This window comes from Mus caroli, unplaced genomic scaffold (genome assembly GCF_900094665.2).
Source record: "Mus caroli unplaced genomic scaffold, CAROLI_EIJ_v1.1 scaffold_23051_1, whole genome shotgun sequence".
Classification (NCBI taxonomy): Eukaryota; Metazoa; Chordata; class Mammalia; order Rodentia; family Muridae; genus Mus; species Mus caroli.
The window spans coordinates 2,852-4,442 of NW_018390231.1; the positions used below are offsets into that span (position 1 = coordinate 2,852).

A 1,591-nucleotide genomic window follows, 5' to 3' on the forward strand; every position below is an offset into this window, starting at 1 on the left:
TGTCAGTAAGCAGAAGCTGAAGCAGAAAGCTAGCTGATCATATTTTGTCAGCCTACCAGGAAACAGAGAGAACAAACTGGAAGTAGAGGAAGACAACAAACTCTCAAAGCTCATCTCCAGTGACATATTTTTTACAGAAAAACTATTGTCCTAGAGATGCCAGGATATTTACAGACAGTCGTGTCAGATGGGTACCAAAATGCTTAAATACATGAGTTATGGGGGCCATTAATTATTCAAACCACCATAGACAAGAATATTTTAGGTGTTTTTTAGGGAAATCATTTTAAATCATAAAAAATTGAAATTTTTATTTATCCATTGTCAAAGGAATATAAGAAAATTAAAATTCAAAATTCTTTGCACATTTTTTAAAGCATTAAAAAAACTTACAGAGAAAAACTTGATATTTTTAATACTAAATCAAAACTCTGTGAGGGCTAAACCTTTTTCTTTAACACATTTTTCAGAGAATCCATGACTTGCTTGTTTCTCAAGCTGTAGATAATTGGATTTAACACAGGAATTATGACTGTGTAAAACAGAGAGTCTATGATATCTTGATCATCTGCTTCTTGGGACACGGGGAAAACATACATGACGAGAAGAGGCCCATAGTACAGAGACACAGATAAGAGATGGGCACCACAGGTAGAGAAAGCCTTCTTCATGCCTTGGACAGACTTCCTTTGCAAAATCGTAAACAGCACTAGTGTATAGGACACAAGAACAATCACAATGGTGAGGACTTGAATTATTAAAGCAAAAAGAAATGACAGTTGAAAATTAATAGTAGTGTCAGTACAGGAAATCTTTAGCAATGGAACGATGTCACAGAAAAATTGATGTACTATATTGGAATTGCAGAAGTTTAGTAGTAATAGAAATCCCTCGTGTATTGAAGAATGAAGAATTCCACCTACAAAAGACAGGACTAAGAGACATATATATAGTCTCTTAGTCATAATCATTGGATAAAGTAAAGGTTTGCATATGGCTACATAGCGATCATATGCCATAGCTGCCAACAAGAAACATTCTGTAGTAACACAGATTGCAAAGATAAAGAATTGTATCATGCATTCAGAGTAGGAAATCATCTTATTGATCTGTAAGAAATCGAGTAACATCTTTGGTGCCACTGTGGATGATAGGCAAGCATCCACAAAAGCCAGATGGCCAAGAAAGAAGTACATAGGGATATGTAAGTGAGGGTCATTCCATATAAGAGCAATTAGACCAAGATTCCCTACAATAGTGATGAGATAGATCACCAGAAAAAACAAGAACAAGGGCACCTGTAGCTCTGGAGACCCTGTGAGCCCTGTAAGCACAAATTCTGTCAGCACAGTTGAATTTTTCATTTCTGAATTCTCAATGGATAATCCCTGAAATAAAACACAGGAAAAAGAATGTCCACCAGGATTTATAAATCAAATATCAGGAGAGTACCTTTGATACCATATATGGTTATAGACTAAAAACCATAACAATATAGCATTTTACTTCTTTATTTTTAAAAATGGCATTTGAAGGAGTTATGTGGAAGAAGTTAAAAGCATCTATAAAACTAATTTCTTACCCAACTTAT

General features: G+C 34.8%; 1 protein-coding gene across 1 annotated transcript; it reads right to left on the minus strand.

Moving 5' to 3' along the window:
* Positions 1 to 440: 440 nt before the first annotated feature.
* On the minus strand, positions 441 to 1,379 carry LOC110288540 (olfactory receptor 187-like). Its single transcript, XM_021154857.1, has one exon. It carries the CDS (start codon positions 1,362 to 1,364, stop codon positions 441 to 443), a length of 924 nt encoding a protein of 307 aa, XP_021010516.1. The 5' UTR covers positions 1,365 to 1,379.
* Between the last annotated feature and the right edge of the window lie 212 nt (positions 1,380 to 1,591).